Consider the following 16,172-nt stretch of genomic DNA (forward strand, 5'->3'; position numbering starts at 1 on the left):
TGTGTTAGGGAAGTGTGCCAAAAAAAATGACACAAGTTCGTTGTCCCAACAGATCGCAAATTCTTTACTGCGAGACGATTAAACCTCGGCGAATTTGATATCTGTGTTGGAAAAATGTGCTATGTGCTGTAGTGTTCGGTTATAATACGACTCTGTATGAATACGCATGCTTGCCGTTTCATTAGAAGTGTAGTGAAAAGATGTGCTGTTGATAAAATAGGAATCAATTGGTAAAATCCCTTCAACGTGGGAAACCATGGATAAGTAATAGTTTGTGTTCTTGATTTTGTTAAATTGTTTTCAAATTCACAATCTTTTGAGAATTGAGGGTATGCAATGTTACTACTTTGATAAACGTTACATATAACGCATGTAGCATGTATATATGTTGCATATAGCATGTATACATGAAGAATCGAATGATTACAAGCATGAATACATGCTACTATCACTACAAAGACACTTACGTAGTCCTGCGTCACCTATATATGCGGTCGTGACTTGTACACAACCTCTCTGATTTTTTTTCAACACAATGAGCAGAACTGCTGCCAGAAATGAGAAATAAATCCACACAAGGAGAAATAGACTAAACATGAAGAGAAAAACTGACGCGCAGAAAAACTTCTTACTGCGCTCTTTAAATGAGAAACTTTCGGTTTCGCTCTAGGTCCTCTCGGTAGCTACCGCAGTAAGCGTGAAAACGAAAAAACCGGTGCGCGTACAGAAACTATAGACTCAGAGGCGTCAAGGCAATCAAGTCGTTAAATTTTGAATCTTAGCGGAGAATTACCTTTGTTTATCATGGGACTTTCCTGAAGGTGCGCGTCAAGAAGCAAGTGCATGGAAATTCCAATGTTGCCATATCTAAATAACATTTTTCGCACTGTTGCCATTGTGACATGAAGCATATGATGCAGTTGCGTTCACGGGCAGCCAAACTCAACTGAATATACTAAATGTAAGAATCATGATTCAACTGCATTAATGGATTAATATTTTTACCTTTGTTATACTATAACAAAGGTTTAAAAATTGGTCGAAAAACACGAAATTGATCCGAGGCCCGGAGGGCCAAGTCACATATACCAATCGATAGGGTTCGACGATTTGACCAATGTCTGTGTGTGTGTGTGTGTGTGTGTGTGTGTGTGTGTGTGTGTGTGTGTGTGTGTGTGTGTGTGTGTGTGTGTGTGTGTGTGTGTGTGTGTGTGTGTGTGTGTGTGTGTGTGTGTGTGTGTGTGTGTGTGTGTGTGTGTGTGTGTGTGTGTGTGTGTGTGTGTGTGTGTGTGTGTGTGTGTGTGTGTGTGTGTGTGTGTGTGTGTGTGTGTGTGTGTGTGTGTGTGTGTGTGTGTGTGTGTGTGTGTGTGTGTGTGTGTGTGTGTGTGTGTGTGTGTGTGCGTGTGTGTGTGTGCGCGTGTGTGTGTGTGCGCGTGTGTGTGTGTGAGCGTGTGTGTGTGTGCGCGTGTGTGTGTGTGTGCGCGTGTGTGTGTGTGTGTGCGCGTGTGTGTGTGTGTGCGCGTGTGTGTGTGTGTGCGCGTGTGTGTGTGTGTGCGCGTGTGTGTGTGTGTGCGCGTGTGTGTGTGTGTGTGCGCGTGTGTGTGTGCGCGTGTGTGTGTGTGTGTGCGCGTGTGTGTGTGTGTGTGTGTGCGCGTGTGTGTGTGTGTGCGCGTGTGTGTGTGTGTGTGTGTGTGTGTGTGTGTGTGTGTGTGTGTATGTAATGATTTTTTCTATCGCCTGTTTCTCAGAGATGGCTGAACCGAATGGTTCGCTATTACTTTTGTTTGAAAGGTGTTATTGTCTAGTAGATCACTATTGAGTTGGTTCGTGACACGACGTTTCGTTTAAGAGTTATAAGCAAAAATGTGAAAAATACGTGACACGGGTTTCTTCAAAACTACATGACCGATTTCAACGATCTTAGTAACAAATGAAAGCCCTTATTAAAGCTAAATTGTTCAGGAATTTTTAATTGAAGACAAACAAGCAGTTTAAAAGTTATGCTTAAAAAACCTGTTTTGACAAGGTAATAATTATAGCCTGTTTCTTAGAGATGGCCAAACCGATTTATTTGCTATTAGTCTCATTTGAAAGATAATATCTCCTAATAGAACACTACTGAATGGTTTTTTGATTGGCCTTTTAATTTGAAAGTTATGAGCAACCGTATACACCACACCAAAATTTACAATGATTTATAATGATTTTAACCAAGATAATTTACCTAATTTCAATTATTTTAATATCAAACGAGAGGTTTTGAGACTACGAATATATATGCAAAATTTCATAAGAATTGGTTTTACCGATTAAAATATATTAACCGTCGAACACTCGCGCCAACTTTTGTAACACAGTTACTCGCGCGCACAATAGCCCCAAACCAAAGAAAACGTGTGCACTAGAGTTTTGACTGGAAAAACTTGGTTTTAGGTTGATCGAACCTTTGGAAGAGTTCCTTGAAATTGGAAGCTCTATCGTCTGGTGGAATTTAAATTTTTATTAAACCCCCTAAAAGTGAAATAAAAAAAATATTTTTCTTCAGTGTCAATATAACACATTGATGTGTTCTGCAAAGTTATAGAGCATATTATTACAGGAAATTTTGCTAAAGACAGTAACCTTCTATCTCTGCAGCGAAGATAGAAAAATCTTATTTATTGTGTATGAATTTGTAAAATCAGTTTTTCTATCATTGCTCTTTTTGTAATTGTTGCATGACTTTTTCATGTACTACAAAATTGTACAAATAGTAAAAATACACAACTTTTCTGAAAATAGTATACCTGTAGGTTTGCTTGTTTAGGAACTGTAGAACTTTGATTATAAAGAATACCCTAATTTTGACTCCGAATTACTCGACTATCAGCCGACGGATACATTTTAAACATTTTACATTTGCTGATAGTTTTGCTGCATAAATTTTGCCAGCAATTTAAATTATTAATGCATTGAATAATTATGATATTTTGCTCACAATAAGTTTGTTGAAGAATATACGTTAGTTAAACAACGATTTGTAACTTTATAACAATATGGCGTTGAAAAACCTACACGTGTTGTATAAAATACAACAGCGTGAGTTAATAAAAATTGATGAAAATTATTCAAGAAAACTCTATTGATGTGATTCAAATAGAATGGCATTACAGGAAACTATGCATAGTTCAAAAATCTATAAACTAGACCTTCACTAGACAATGTATATGCTAAAGGATAAGATTTCCTCTTACAACTTACTTTTATTTGCACTTACTCAGATTAATAACAACTTACTTATCCTTACTCAGCAATTTCATGATCCTTTTTTCATCAAAATTTAAAAGTGTTCCTATTTTGTTCAAATTTTGTAAACTTATTCAATTTTCAAAAATATTATGTAAACCAACGCACTACGCAACTACAACCAATAAATGAATTATTTTCCAAAGACGTGTCGATTTCTATCTCAAATAGCAAGTAAGACCGTATAACAAAGGTTCCTTTCACCACTAGGTGGATTAAATCGGGTTTTTTCTGATGGCAATGACCGCTATTTACAATCGTCGTTTTTTCTCAACGCACTACCCATGTTAAAACAACCCGTAGTTGTCATACGTCAGCGCAGCGCATCAACGTATTCAAAGTGTATTAACATTCTGTTGCTCCTCAATGACTGCGCAGTGTGCGGTTGCTGATACAGCCGCGTTTAGCAAGAAAGAGAAAAGTCAAAATGAAACGGAGAAGAATAAATCGCGTTTCAGACTGAGCACAGTTTGAATTTTTCTCTGAGGAGGAATCATCCCTGTATGGGCCGATGATAATTCGATCAACTATACCGGCCCACACATTGACGGATAACTTGCGCTGTAGTCTCGTTTCCTTCACCATCCTTGGGTTCTCAATAGCCCACGTATGATCGTTATGCGTATTGAAGAACCTAGCGCGTATGAATATACTCTCATCGGTTAGGGTGACCACACGTCCTGATTTACCAGGACATGTCCTGTTTTCACGACCGTTATCCTGGTGTCCTGGTTTACAGCGGAAAATCCTGATTTATAAAATGAAATCCTGCTTTACTAAATAAATTTAAGTACAAATGTTTTTAAAGTCTTGCTTTGTCAGTTCCTCTAGAAACTTAGGTTATCTTATCTTCGATGCCTGATTTTACATTCTCAGTTTCGTAAATGTAGCATACTTGCAACTGTTTAAACTGCTGTAAGCCCGAAGACGAGACGTGCGACAGTTGATCTTCATGGAGCATCAAGATCGTCATTGGGGTTATGAACGCGTCTATTGTCTACACACCGACACGAACGAGAACTTTGCAGCTTTTCGAGGCATGATGATCGAAAGCACTTTTTTCCAAGCAAAGCTAACCACAAGCCCCCCCTTGGGATCACCTGACCAACGGGTATTGAGCCTAATCTGTTTAATTCTCAACGATGGCCGATTTTTCTCAAATATCATCAATATGCGTTCCCTACAGGATGCTGATACACCCTGAATAGTACCAGTAACTGTGCGCTCAAGGCTACCGACGGAATACAAAGTGTTCCCAGATTTTGTTGCGGCGTCTTTCTACAATAGCAAAAAATTTCGTGGGCAGTACCAGCCGAGCTTTACGAGAGACCGTGCTACTACGGGTCAAATTTTCTCACTCTGACAATTTCTCCAGAGTTGTCAGGAGTACAACATGCCCACGGTTAATATTGACGTGGATTCCAAGGCAGCATACGATGCAGTTAAACGTGAAGAGCTATGGCAGTCAGTGCACAAGAACGGTTATCCAGACCAACTAACGCGGTTGTCTCCTTTCGAATTGTCCTTTGGACTGTTTGTTTAGCATCGTTATTGGAAATGTGATTGATCTGACGAGCGAGCATCGGAACGAATGAGACGAACTTCAGCAAAAGTAGCCAACTCCTTGTCTTTGTAGACGAGTTTGATATCATTACTACTTCATTACAATCCACGCTAGTCCAAAAACGGAGGTTAAGAGGATTGGGTAAAAAATCAATGCGCCGCAAACCAAATATTTAGGGAGACCGCTAATAATGCAGCTAAGCATTATTAGCGGTCTCGCTAAATATTTGGTTTGCGATGCATTTAAGGTGCATTCAAGGATGCATTTAAGGTGGACTTTCTTTTCACTCCGCAAGATTTGTGCAGCCTTGCTTATGGAAGATAGGCGTGTATTTGTACGAAAGGCGTTGTGGACTGTTTTTGGCGGAGTACAAGTAGAAAGCAGAGAATGGCGCAGGCATATGATTCCCATCGTACACGTGGTGAAAATCGGGATGCTTCGGTGGACCAGCCATGTCGCAAAAATGCACCAGCGACTCTAGAAAAAGACAGGTCTTACGTGCTGCGTAGCTCGACAAGATGGCAGCTGATTTGCGAGTGTCGAGATGCTCAGCGTATTGGCAATGAATAGCCCAGGACGAGTACAATGGAGAAAAGCTCTTGATATAGCATGAGCAACCCCGGGTCCGCATGGTATGCCTTATTAGTTTTTGGTCTCCTATTTGATGTTTTTCTGGAGCTTGCCAGGATATTTGGGGGCCTTTCATTTGATTTTCGATACCATTTCGACGGTAGTTAGGTTTAGCTGGCTCAGTGAAACTCACCATAGCATTTATACAAGAAAGCATTTGGCTCCACAATAGAGTTTAATTTGGTTATCTGTATGGTTGGAGTGGTACATCATAACGATCCTATTTGTCTAGCATTGTTGTGAGAATTGTACATCTAAACACAAGGAGCGGAAGGTTAGGATGGTCGATTTATCGAATCTAAATCTTCATAGGCCGACGACGATGAGTTTGGGTAGTCGACTAATTTGTCTACCTTGGGTCGGCAGACAGACAATGATACTTGTCGTGAGATTCGGAGGCGTATTAACAGCGGAAGTCGTGCTTACTATGGGCTTCATAAGCAATTGCAGTCGAGCAGACTAAGTTCCCGTACATAGACAAGACGCTTATTAGACCGGTTGTTTTACGGGCATGAAACTTGGACAATGCTCGAGGATGACCTGCGAGTACTCTGTAACCGTCGGCTTAGTCTCTGCCCAAGGTTTAGGAGACTGTCACGCGTGCAAAATATTTTATGAATGTCCCGCAATAAATTGTAAAGAGAATAGTTGGAACTCTCTATTGCGAACAGCTTTCCCCGATGACGTGTACGCAGCCATACGTCAACGGCTTCCACCCACCCACTACCAGGTGGCGGAAAATGGAGCAAAGCTAACATGGATTGCGGGTGGCGACAAAGAGTCAAGAAAACGATAAGCGATAGACAGTGGAGGTTTTAGCGCGAAAAGGTCATAGATCGTTGGACAGAAGATAGCTTCAGCCATTACCCTGTCCGAAGTTAAACAGTACGGTACCGAAAAACGAAATATAGTCGCACAACTGGGACAGTGAAGACAAAACTAAAATGAAAGTCTGCAAAGCAAACAACAGCTAATAGCTATCAGAAAATTCTTACGGCATATTCCCGACCATGACCGCTCCAAAACTCGACGCTAAACAAACCATCTCGCTCTTAGGACCCCTGAGTTTCCTGCGTTTACCTGACGGTTACCAACCGAATTTGGTCCTCACATCCGCCTCACATCGGTCAATCTTGAAGCTGAAGGAGCGTCCCTGCCAACGACGCCATCGCAGTTACGCCGCGTCGTCGCCATAGCGCTTATTCAGCCCCAAGTGCGCCCGTAGCCGGAAAGCCGGGAGTAGACCATCAAGCTCCGTGCCAAAAGTTATCGACCTGACCGCAAACGGATCCCGGTCAGTAACTCCGCCGGAAGTAAAACTCCTAAATGTCAAACGGTAGGCGTTACCAAGGGAAAGCCGTTAATAAAGGGAACAGTTTAAGCAGAAGGTTTTCAGGTGTTTTCTTGACAATAAGTCGCGAACGTTTGCAGTCCCTGAGGTTTGTTTCAGAAGGTGTGGTAAGTGCTGGGTAGTTACGACCCCGTCAGTTACAACTCGGAGTTTTCGGAATACGAGTACTAAGAACGATCTTCGGTGGCGTACAGGAAAACAGATTATGGAGGTGGAGGATGCATAAACTGGCACAGCTCTATAGCGAACCCAGTATCTCAAAAGGTGGCTAAAGCTGGACGGATACGATGGGCAGGGCACGTTGCAAGAATGCCGGACAACTACCCTGCAAAGAAGGTGTTTGTCTCAAATCCAGTAGGTAGAAGACGAGCAGGAGCGCAGCGAGCAAAGTGGTTAGACCAGGTGGAGATCGGGCGGAGAGTACTCGGTGTCCGAGGAATTGGAGAGCAGTTGCCCACAGCCGAGTTGACTGGCGGAACGTTGTTCAACAGGCGTTGACTTAGGACGGCAAGATACTTAAGTAGGTAAGTAGATATTCATCGGCATGTTTGGACAAAAAATGTCCTGATTTTTAGTTGGATCGATATGGTCACCCTATCATCGGTCCACAGTAAGTTTTTCATAAAATGAGAGTTCGCCTCCACTTTTGGTTGCACAATCCTGCAAAACTCAAGCCGCTTAGGTTTATCCGAAGGCAGCAGCTCTTGAACCTGTAACGTGTAGAAAGGATGCATCTTTTCCCGATTCAGCAGGCTCCACACCTTCCCGTGTGACACGGAGAGCTGTGCCGCACCTCGCCTTGTGCTTGTCTTGGGATCATTCTCCACAATACGTAAAATTTTATGGTCAATCTCTCACGCCACTTGCTGATGTTGCTCTCCTCGAAGGCTCGTTGAAAACAGTGTTCCTTCACGGAAGTGACGGTGCGTTACCGTAAAGGTCCCTTAATTCAAAGCATTGTGTTTAACAAAACGAATACTTCTGGATCTGTATTTACTTACTTCCCAGTAAACCATTTGGTTTGTAAATAGTAACTGACGGGGTCGTAACTGCCCAGCATCTACGAGACCCCCCTAAATCAAGCCTCAGGGACGACAAACGTTCGCGACTTACTGTCAAGAAAACACTTGAAAACCTTCTGCTCAACTATTCCCGTTTCTCTCATCGCCTTCCGGTTCCCCTTTATCGGAATTTTCAGCTTCAGGTTCTTGAACTATAATTTCTTCTTCCTCTTCATTACTTCGGTCTATATTTCCTACTTCTTCTTCTCTTTCTTCCTCTTCTCTTTCTTCCTCTTCTCTTTCTTCCTCTTCTCTTTCTTCTTCTCTTCTTTCTGCTTCACTAACTGTACCACTACGCATCTGATTCAAACTTTCGTTTATTAATGCTAGCTCTGCTGCTCTTACTGCAGGCAGATGAGATGTGACTGAGAAGTACACACTCAACAATCTTAAACAGTTTCCTGCTTTCACGGCTAGATTATTTAAATCGTCCTCATCCCTGATGTGGGGTTTCAATCTTTCCATTCTAAAAAACACATGAATTAATCTGGTCTTGAACTTTTGCTCTGGTGCTTTACTCACTCGTTTCTTCTCTAATTCACCTCTTATTTCATTCAAGATTTCGTAACATATTTTTAATTCACTTTCTACCGATTCTGCGACAAATTTATACACGACGTCTAATTGCTCTTTTTCTTCTTTCAGACGATTACGTAGCACTCTTTCCAACTGAGTACGCGATGCGACAACATTCAATCCGCGAATTCGCAGTTCGTACTCCAACTCATCTACCATTAAATGCGTTACGTTCATCGCCTGATACTGTGCGAGTAAAATTGATATTTCCATTGCGACGATTGGGATTTGATTATTGGAAGGTAAAAATAAGAAAAACAAATTAAAATGCGATACACCTATCAAACACGAATTAAAATTATTTAGTTTACCGTCCGAATATTTGTACTTTGTATTAGGAAGTAATGTTTCAATAAATTCTGGTTTCTGTTTTGTGTATTATTTCCAGTATCCGAAAATGAAATTGTTTCAGCAGTATTGTTTTAATTTTCAGGTTGTTATAGTAAGTTCAAAGGTTCTTGTGACTTGATAGTAAAATTTGCTTTATCTGTGTTGGGTTATAATTTTCCGCGTTGGCAAACGAACATGGGCCCCTGAAATTTTTTTCTGAAAAGCTTTTTTGTATTAACAGCGATAGATTTTTTTAGTAAAAGAGGTTAATCGTGATCAAGAATTTTGGATGTTTTCCCAGAGACTTCTGCAGACAGGTAACTGGTCTTCAAGTGTGTTATCTTTCGAGACAATAATCGCGACTCTAAATTTACGTTGGGCGCCAAAGTGTAACTGACGGGGTCGTAACTGCCCAGCATCTACGAGACCCCCCTAAATCAAGCCTCAGGGACGGCAAACGTTCGCGACTTACTGTCAAGAAAACACTTGAAAACCTTTTGCTCAACTATTCCCGTTTATTCACGACTTCTCCCTTCGATAACTCCTACCTTTTGGCTTCGGGATTTCACCTCCGGTGGTGATGCTAACCGGGATTCCCTTGCGACGTTGGCGACGTTGGAACGGGGTTCGACGGCTAACCTCCGGCGTTCCGACTGCGGGCTCACTCAGGGCTTCTGTCAAGCGCGATGGCGACGACGCGGCGTACTGCGATGGCGTCGATGGCAGGGACGCTCTCTCAGCTTCGGGGTTGACGATCGTGGTACCTTGTCTGAAGCTAAACCGTTAAAAGCTAATCAGAGCAGTGAAATAGTGAAACAAAAGGTTGTTTGATTAAATACACAAAAACCCGTCTAAAGGAAGACAGAAGTGAAAGACAGAAATACTTGAAGGAGGAAAGGAAAGAGTGTATAACAAAGCAAACAACAGGACCCCTTTGCTTACCCTGTATTTACCCCGATTACCTGACGGTACCAACGTGACTCGGAACGAGACCTGGGTTGTACCGAATTGGGTCCTCACGTCCGCCGCTGCCACCACGATCGTCAACCCCGAAGCTGAGAGAGCGTCCCTGCCATCGACGCCATCGCAGTAACGCCGCGTCGTCGCCATCGCGCTTGACAGAAGCCCTGAGTGAGCCCGCAGTCGGAACGCCGGAGGTTAGCCGTCGAACCCCGTTCCAACGTCGCCAACGTCGCAAGGGAATCCCGGTTAGCATCACCACCGGAGGTGAAATCCCGAAGCCAAAAGGTAGGAGTTATCGAAGGGAGAAGTCGTGAATAAACGGGAATAGTTGAGCAGAAGGTTTTCAAGTGTTTTCTTGACAGTAAGTCGCGAACGTTTGCCGTCCCTGAGGCTTGATTTAGGGGGGTCTCGTAGATGCTGGGCAGTTACGACCCCGTCAGTTACAAAATCTCGATTGCAACTGAGATATACGAAATCATATCTGAACGAAAAAGTTATATTTCATGCCATATAAGAACATATATGTACCAAAGTGGAGGCGATATACGTGCGAAAATTTTGACAACTATTTGTAATTCTATTTTGCGTAGTTTTTATAACACGCAACTAAATACTCCTGAATATATGATTAAGATATAATCAAATATTGCAATTGTCTATACTGCTTTATAATTCACAGTCATGAATTGTATATGAGGACACGCACGACTGCAAAACAACTTAATGTTCACTTCAATTTGACATACTCTAATCATTATACAATTCCAATGTGAAATTGACATGAAAACGATTTAATGTGAACTTTCTATTACGATTTTGTGTTATCTGGGTTGCATTAGGTAGCCGACGGTCGGGAAATCTACGACCATATTCCTGCTGGGCTGCCGTTGCTACACAATTAGCGAAGCCATAGCAAAGATGAATGTCCGGAAGTTCTTCCGGAGAATACATTTTAATGCTGCAATTGTTTTCAGAAACGTTCTTCAGAAACACGGGAATTTGGTTTTGGTGTTGTTTTCCATACGCATCGTTTCGTGTCCATCACACGCGGTGATCTAGTGTGCCATGCGTGACGTATGAATTCGCGCAGTTTTCAGATACCAATTCAACAGCCAATACGATAGGTTTAAAATTAAATTGCGACGAAGTTAAAAGAGATAGGTGTTTTTCGTCAAAGAACGAATTGTAAAACGGTTCTAGAGCTTTAAATTGGTGGATAAAAATAATCAACTTTATTATGCTTTTGTAGAAGAAATTTGATAAAAACACTCATTCCTAGGCTTTTTGCTTCTGAAAAGTTATTACATTTCATAAAGTAGAAGGTTTAAGAGCAAATTTTAATACAAAATTTGCTCAGCTTTCGAATGAAAGCAAGAGAATTGAGCTAGCCGGCATAGTTTTTGTACTAGAGCGTTTTTAGGGCAAACAGGACCGAAAACTAAAAATGTTTAATAACTCTGTAACGATTGAGATTGATGGATAAACTACGCTTTATTCACTATGAAATTTCGGCAAACCGGCATTGAAAATACAAATTCATTTCATGCTGAATTTCATTCCGTTTCTTCTGATAGAACGGTAATTCCTATAGGTTTATTTACTTTGCTCGATTGATTCCAATAATGATACAGCGATGATGACACAATTTGACATTTTATCTGTCAAAAGCTAAAAACGACCCTTTTTACGACCGTTCAGAAACACGACTGTTTCAACCGTCGTGTCCAGTAAGGGAATGCGCGCACAATAATTATCATTATTATTACTGTTGATGTTTGACTAGTTTTGTTCGAAATAGATCATTACACGGGAGCTCCTAACCACACTTTTTTGACAGCACTTGGTGGTTTGTTTACATGGTGTTAAATTTTGTATTGAGTTTTCTATCTTTGTCCGGCAGATAATGACCCAGATAAGACAAAATCGTAATAGAAAGTTCACATTAAATCGTTTTCATGTCAATTTCACATTGGAATTGTATAATGATTAGAGTATGTCAAATTGAAGTGAACATTAAGTTGTTTTGCAGTCGTGCGTGTCCTCATATACAATTCATGACTGTGAATTATAAAGCAGTATAGACAATTGCAATATTTGATTATATCTTAATCATATATTCAGGAGTATTTAGTAGCGTGTTATAAAAACTACGCAAAATAGAATTACAAATAGTTGTCAAAATTTTCGCACGTATATCGCCTCCACTTTGGTACATATATGTTCTTATATGGCATGAAATAAAACTTTTTCGTTCAGATATGATTTCGTATACCTCAGTTGCAATCGAGATATACAAACCAAATGGTTTACTGGGGGGTCTCTAACCGTCACTAAAATCTTTCCTGGCCCCAAAAACCTCTACATGCAAATTTTCACGCCGATTGGTTCAGTAGTTTTTGATTCTATAAGGAACATCCCGACAGACAGACAGAAATCCATTTTTATATAGAAGGTTTAGTTAATAATCGATACATTTTTGCCGTTCTCCTCTCCGAAAACATAGTTGAAGTACTGTTAGAATACCAGACCGTTTGTTTCCTTCAACCTCCTTTTTTAGAACTACATATCAAACCGTATAACGGGTCTCATATCTAATTTTCTACGTTAAATGTTGACGAAAAATCCGAGAGGCAACTTTTTACGCGTAGCTAGCAATAACCCCCCTGATGTAATGTAATCAATAATGTTGTGGTCAGAGTGATAAGCCCATACAAAAAAACCCCTCCTCTCACCTTTATACTTTTTCCCCTCCATTCAAAAAAATCCTTCTTCATTACATTCCCTTCATCAATTGTAGAACCATCGTTTCAAAAAATATTAACCGGTTTTACTCAATAAACTTCAGTCTTATAACTGCATTGATTAGAGAGCGTACTAACCGGATATATCCGGAAGGTTAGCGCTTACTCTAAATAATACCAATCAATTAATCTTTGATGTGATAAATGAAGACGCTTCTCCTGACCTAAGTATAGTTCCGCCGAAGTATTATATATTCCGTATAAGTATCGTATAGTGAACCGCCGCCTTAAGAATTGCATAGGGGGTCTCAATTCACCAAAAAAATCCTGCCTCGTAAAACCATCACATGCCAAATCTGGTTCCATTTGCTTAATTAGTTCACGAGTTATACAGAAATTTATGATTCATCTGTATAGGAGCCCCCCTCCTAAATGAGGGGACCTAATTCACCATAGAAAAAATCCTGCCTCGTAAAACCCTCACATGCCAAATTTGGTTTCATTTGCTTGATTAGTTCTCGATTCATGAGGAAATTTGTATTTCTTTTGTATGGGAGCCCTCTCTCTTAGAATGGGGAGGGGTCCTAATTCGCCATAGAAAAATTCTGCCTCCAAAAACCCTCACATGATGATTTTTGTTCAATTTGCTTGATTAGATCTCTACCGATGGAAGCATAACTGTCCCATGTTACATTTGGTCATTTTCGACATTTTGTTGTCTAACGTTATAATTATATATTTTATAATATGAATCGAAAACATGGTGTTTATACTAGAAAAACTCGAAAAAATTTGAAGCCAATTTGTCCCATTGGGAAAATTCTTTATTCTTTATTCTTCGAGAAGGGAAAAGCCCGCGGAAGTGGATCGGCTTTAGCGACTCCTTCTTCAGCAGGCACAAAACCTTCATTTTTTGCATCAACAGCTTACATACCAAATGATACAACTTAATTAGTAACTGTACATTGGAAACTTAAAATTATTACATGTATTAAAAAGTATCTATATGCTAACGGCTAACACTACACAAGAACAATGACGTAATTTACTTTAAAGCACGCAAAAAAACTTGTTTCAGAATAGAACGAGACAAATGGAAATCGAATACATTATAACAACGGTTGAACACACGACACATGCCAGAGAAAGGTTCGTTTCGACCATAATTGGTGCGTGACGCAGGAAGATCGAGAAAATGGTGAGATCGGAGATGCCGACGACGGATGTTGATGTTCAGGAGCCGAAGTAAATCTGAACTGTCAATTTGAAAGGTTAAGATGTCTGAAATGAAGATTGCCTTAGCAACCTCTCGCCGTACAGCCAAAGAATCAAGCCCAATTAGATTACAGCGGTGTTCATAGGTTGGAAGATTCAAAAGGTCATTCCAAGGGAGGAGCCGTAAGGCGTAGCGGACAAATTTTCGTTGGATAGACTCAATCCGTTGAATGCTGTTTTGATAGAACGGCGCCCAGACTACAGCTGCATATTCTAATATCGACCGCACTAATGAGCAATATAACGTTTTTAAGCACTGGATATTTTCGAAATACTTAGTAAACCGGAATAAAAAGCCAAGATTTTTCGATGCTTTGGTTGAAATAAAAGCTACATGTTCATTGAATGTTAGCTTGGAGTCTAGTAAAATTCCTTTACGCACGTTTCCCTTTGCAGCGTTGTTTGAGATACTTTATAATCATGGCACAAAAATGATCTTTTGCGTGTAAAAGAAATACAAGAGCACTTGGCGGCATTTAGGATCATTCTGTTCGTTGTACACCAGTCGGCGAAATTATCTAGTTGCATTTGTAAGAACTCAGCATCTGCGTTGTTTCTGATAATTGCAAAGAATTTGAAATCATCTGCGTATGATAATTTCATACAATTCAGTGTAAAATTGATATCGTTCAGGTAAAGCAGAAAGATATACGGCCCAGATGACTACCTTGAGGTACGCCGGATGTGACAGAGAAGGGTGATGATATAACGCTACCTATTTTGACGGACATTGAGCGTCCTGTGAGGTAGGACTCGAACCAAAAGCAAAGTCATGGGCTTAAACCGTCATTAGACATTACCCTTCTTTATCGACAGACTTCGCAGCCGGCTGTTTTAGAGTACAGGAAAATTACGAGGCCAGTGTAACGATCCTACTGACTCTATCAAGCAAGCACCGTCTAACCGAGATTCGAACATGCGACGACTGGCTTGTTAGACCAGCATCGTACCTCGAAGCTAAGTAGGCGGTCGACCTACTCGACTCGAACCAGCGCAACGTATTATCACTTATTCCAAGTTGCTGAAGTTTTGCTACTGCAATCTGGTGATTGATTTTATCAAAAGCTGCCGATAAGTCGGTGTAGATTGCATCAATTTGGAGATGTTTCTGCAGTGAGTGAGCTATAAAGGATGTGTACGAAACCAAATTGGTGCAGGTGGACCGTTTGGGCATGAAGCCGTGCTGGGTATCATCAATATAGCGAGAAAAATTAAAGGTTAGGTATTCGAGCACTATAAGCTCGAAAAGCTTCCCACTAGTACAGAGTGAAGCGATTTCTCGATAATTAGCTACGTTCTGTTTCGAACCTTTTTTGTGGATCGGGAACACATACGACATTTTCCAGATGGAAGGAAAAACACCAGATAATAGCGACTTGTTGAAAATTCTGGATAAAGGGTTGCATATAGTAGAACTGCATTTTCTTAAAATGATTGAAGGAATTCCATCAGAGCCAGGGTTTGAGGAACTCTTTAACCTGCAGCAAGCGTTCTGGACAGTTTGAGGTGAAATGGTTGGGTGGGAGCCAAGTGCTGCATTGTGTGGTACATTTGAAGTAGCATTTAAAATTTGTTGATTACTAAGTTTCTCGTCGGAGAAAACTGCGCTAAACTGCCTACGAAAGAGTTCGCATATGTCCGATGTAGTGGAAGCTTCAGCTTCACCAAGAGTCATGGTTGTGGGTAAGCCAGATTCATTTCGTTGCTCATTTACATACTGCCAAAACTTTTTTGGGTTGCTGCGAAGGCATTGCTGCATACGGGTTTGATAAATGCGGAACAGCTTCTTGTTCAGTAGTTTGTAACGATTATTCAGAGAAATATAATGACATTTAGATTGATTTGTGCGATGTTTCGAGAATCTTCTCAGAGCCTTTCGCTTTGCAGATTTATAACTCTTTAGAGTGTTAGTAGACCATGGAGGTTGTAAAGGTTTGGAGCTGTGTCTTTTTGGGGTAAACTGGTCAATTGCATACAAAAGAATGTTCGAGAAAGTTTGGGATGCCAAATTGGTATCCATGTCCTCTAGTATTGAGTTCCAGTTGATATTTGATAAAAATTGGTTCATCTTTACGAAATCGGTCTTTCCATAGTTATACGTGAGAATTTCTTTGGGTTCCTCAAAAAAGCATGGTTTGCCCTGGTTGAGGAAAATGTGTAGCGCTGGATGGGGACGGGTTAATTTAACTAGTGGGCCGGGGGCGCGACAAACCGAAATTGAGTCGTGAACGAGTTCGGAACTGGCAAAACATAGATCCAGTAGACGACCATATTCATTGAAGACGCCATTTATCTGAACGAGTCCGGCTGTGTTGTATATTCCGAACAATAAGGAATTCCGTTAGCAACTGTTGAAACGATTAAGGATTTTTTTTTTTACTCTTCACTTTCCTGCA

At 40.8% G+C, this 16,172-nt stretch overlaps 1 protein-coding gene across 1 annotated transcript; it reads right to left on the bottom strand.

Annotated features, from left to right (window-relative positions):
* Nucleotides 1-7,972: 7,972 nt before the first annotated feature.
* LOC128735946 (uncharacterized) lies at nucleotides 7,973-8,680 on the bottom strand. Its single transcript, XM_053830428.1, has one exon. It carries the CDS (start codon nucleotides 8,678-8,680, stop codon nucleotides 7,973-7,975), a length of 708 nt encoding a protein of 235 aa, XP_053686403.1.
* Nucleotides 8,681-16,172: the final 7,492 nt, after the last annotated feature.

This window comes from Sabethes cyaneus, chromosome 2 (assembly GCF_943734655.1).
Source record: "Sabethes cyaneus chromosome 2, idSabCyanKW18_F2, whole genome shotgun sequence".
NCBI classification, from domain to species: Eukaryota; Metazoa; Arthropoda; class Insecta; order Diptera; family Culicidae; genus Sabethes; species Sabethes cyaneus.

What these genes read in the sequence shown, in the direction of transcription:
- LOC128735946 (XM_053830428.1), bottom strand. Translation starts at nt 8,680, where the DNA reads ATGGAAATATCAATTTTACTCGCACAGTATCAGGCGATGAACGTAACG.